The 1,397-nt window shown below is 51.4% G+C and overlaps 1 protein-coding gene across 1 annotated transcript in view; it reads left to right on the top strand.

Annotated features, from left to right (window-relative positions):
* Positions 1-555: 555 nt before the first annotated feature.
* EMH_0061270 (uncharacterized protein) overlaps positions 556-1,397 on the top strand; it is a gene marked incomplete at both ends in the record, with an annotated part of 2,223 nt that continues 1,381 nt past the window's right edge. The window contains one exon of the mRNA XM_013497908.1: positions 556-995. Coding sequence (XP_013353362.1) covers positions 556-995 — 440 coding nt within the window. The remainder of the gene's footprint in view (positions 996-1,397) is intronic.

The raw sequence follows: 1,397 nt of genomic DNA, 5'->3' as shown, positions 1-1,397 counted from the left end.
AGCAGCAGCAGCAGCAACAGCAGCAGCAGCAGCAACAGCAGCAGCAGCAAAGACGAAGATTCTGTCGGCAGCGCCAATGCTGATGTTAATATTTATATTAACATTAAATTATTTTTTATTTTATTAATTAAATTTATATTTTTTTTATTTTTTTTTGTGTATACACCGCAGCAACAAATTCTGCCTGCTGCTCCCTTTATAATCGCGATTGTCTCCCTGCTGCTGCTGCTGTTGCTGCTGCTGCTGCTGCTGCTGCTGTCTTCGTCAGGGTGTGTTGCTGCTGCAGTACCCAAACCGAAGAAGGGGCCCCCGGGGGCCCCCAGAATTGCTGCAGCTGACTCTGCTCTGCAGCAGCAGCAGCAGCAGCAGCAGCAGGAACACACATCAGCAGCAGCAACACATCAGCAGCGGCAACACAGCAGCAGCTGCAACACAGCAGCAGCAGCGCAGCACCAGCAACAGCACCAGTGATCAGCTGCAGCAGCAGCAGCAACAGCAACAGCAACAGCAACAGCAACAGCAACAGCAACAACAGCAGCAGCAACACTAAAGTCGATGGCCTTCACACACATCTCGGGCGAGGGGTTAACCCCGCCTCCTCCCAAGGCAGCAGCAGCAGCTGCTGCTGCTGCTGCTGCTGCTGCTGCTGCAGCAACAGCAGCAGAAGCAGAAACAGCAGCAGCAACACGACAAGCGGCAACAGAAGAAATATCAGGAGCAGCAGCAGCAGCAACAGCAGAAGCAGCAGCAGAGTCTCTGGAGAAGCAAGACGCACCAGCAGCAGCAGCAACACAAGGAGCAGCAGCAGCAGCAGCAGCAGCAGAAGCAGAAGCAGCAGCAGCAGCAGCAGACTGCTGTTCTCTATCGATCGTAGCTGCTGCTCCCCCTCTATCTCTGCCTCCCCCACCGTCTCCCTCATCTTCTTCTTGCTGCTGCTGCTGCTGCACCGCTACCTGCAGCAGCAGCAGCAGCAGCAGCAGCAGGAGCAGCAGCAGGTACTGCAGCAGCAGGACCCGCTGCAGCATGGGTTTTGTTAAGAGCAACATCAGCAGCTGCTGCTGCTGCTACTTGCCCTCTCCCCTTTTTATTTATTTTTCTTCTTCTCTCGTCTCAGCCGCAAATTTATTTTTTTTGTTTTCTTCTTTCGGTAGCATTCGTTGTCTATGGATAAACAAACACACAAAAATATATAAACATAAATATATAAATATAAATAAAAATAAAATAAATACATATAAATACAAACACACAAATCATATTTATTATAAACACTGCAATCAACACAATAACACAAACCAACACTCTACCCGCCACCCGGGGGGCCCCTCTGATACCTCTTCTGGGGGCCCCCATGGGGGGCCCCCAGGGGGCCCCCATGGGGGCCCCTGCGAGTCCCC

The sequence above is a fragment of the Eimeria mitis genome, genomic scaffold (genome assembly GCF_000499745.2).
Source record: "Eimeria mitis Houghton genomic scaffold, Emh_scaff3007, whole genome shotgun sequence".
Taxonomy (NCBI): Eukaryota; Apicomplexa; class Conoidasida; order Eucoccidiorida; family Eimeriidae; genus Eimeria; species Eimeria mitis.
This window is presented reverse-complemented; position numbering and strand designations above follow the sequence as displayed.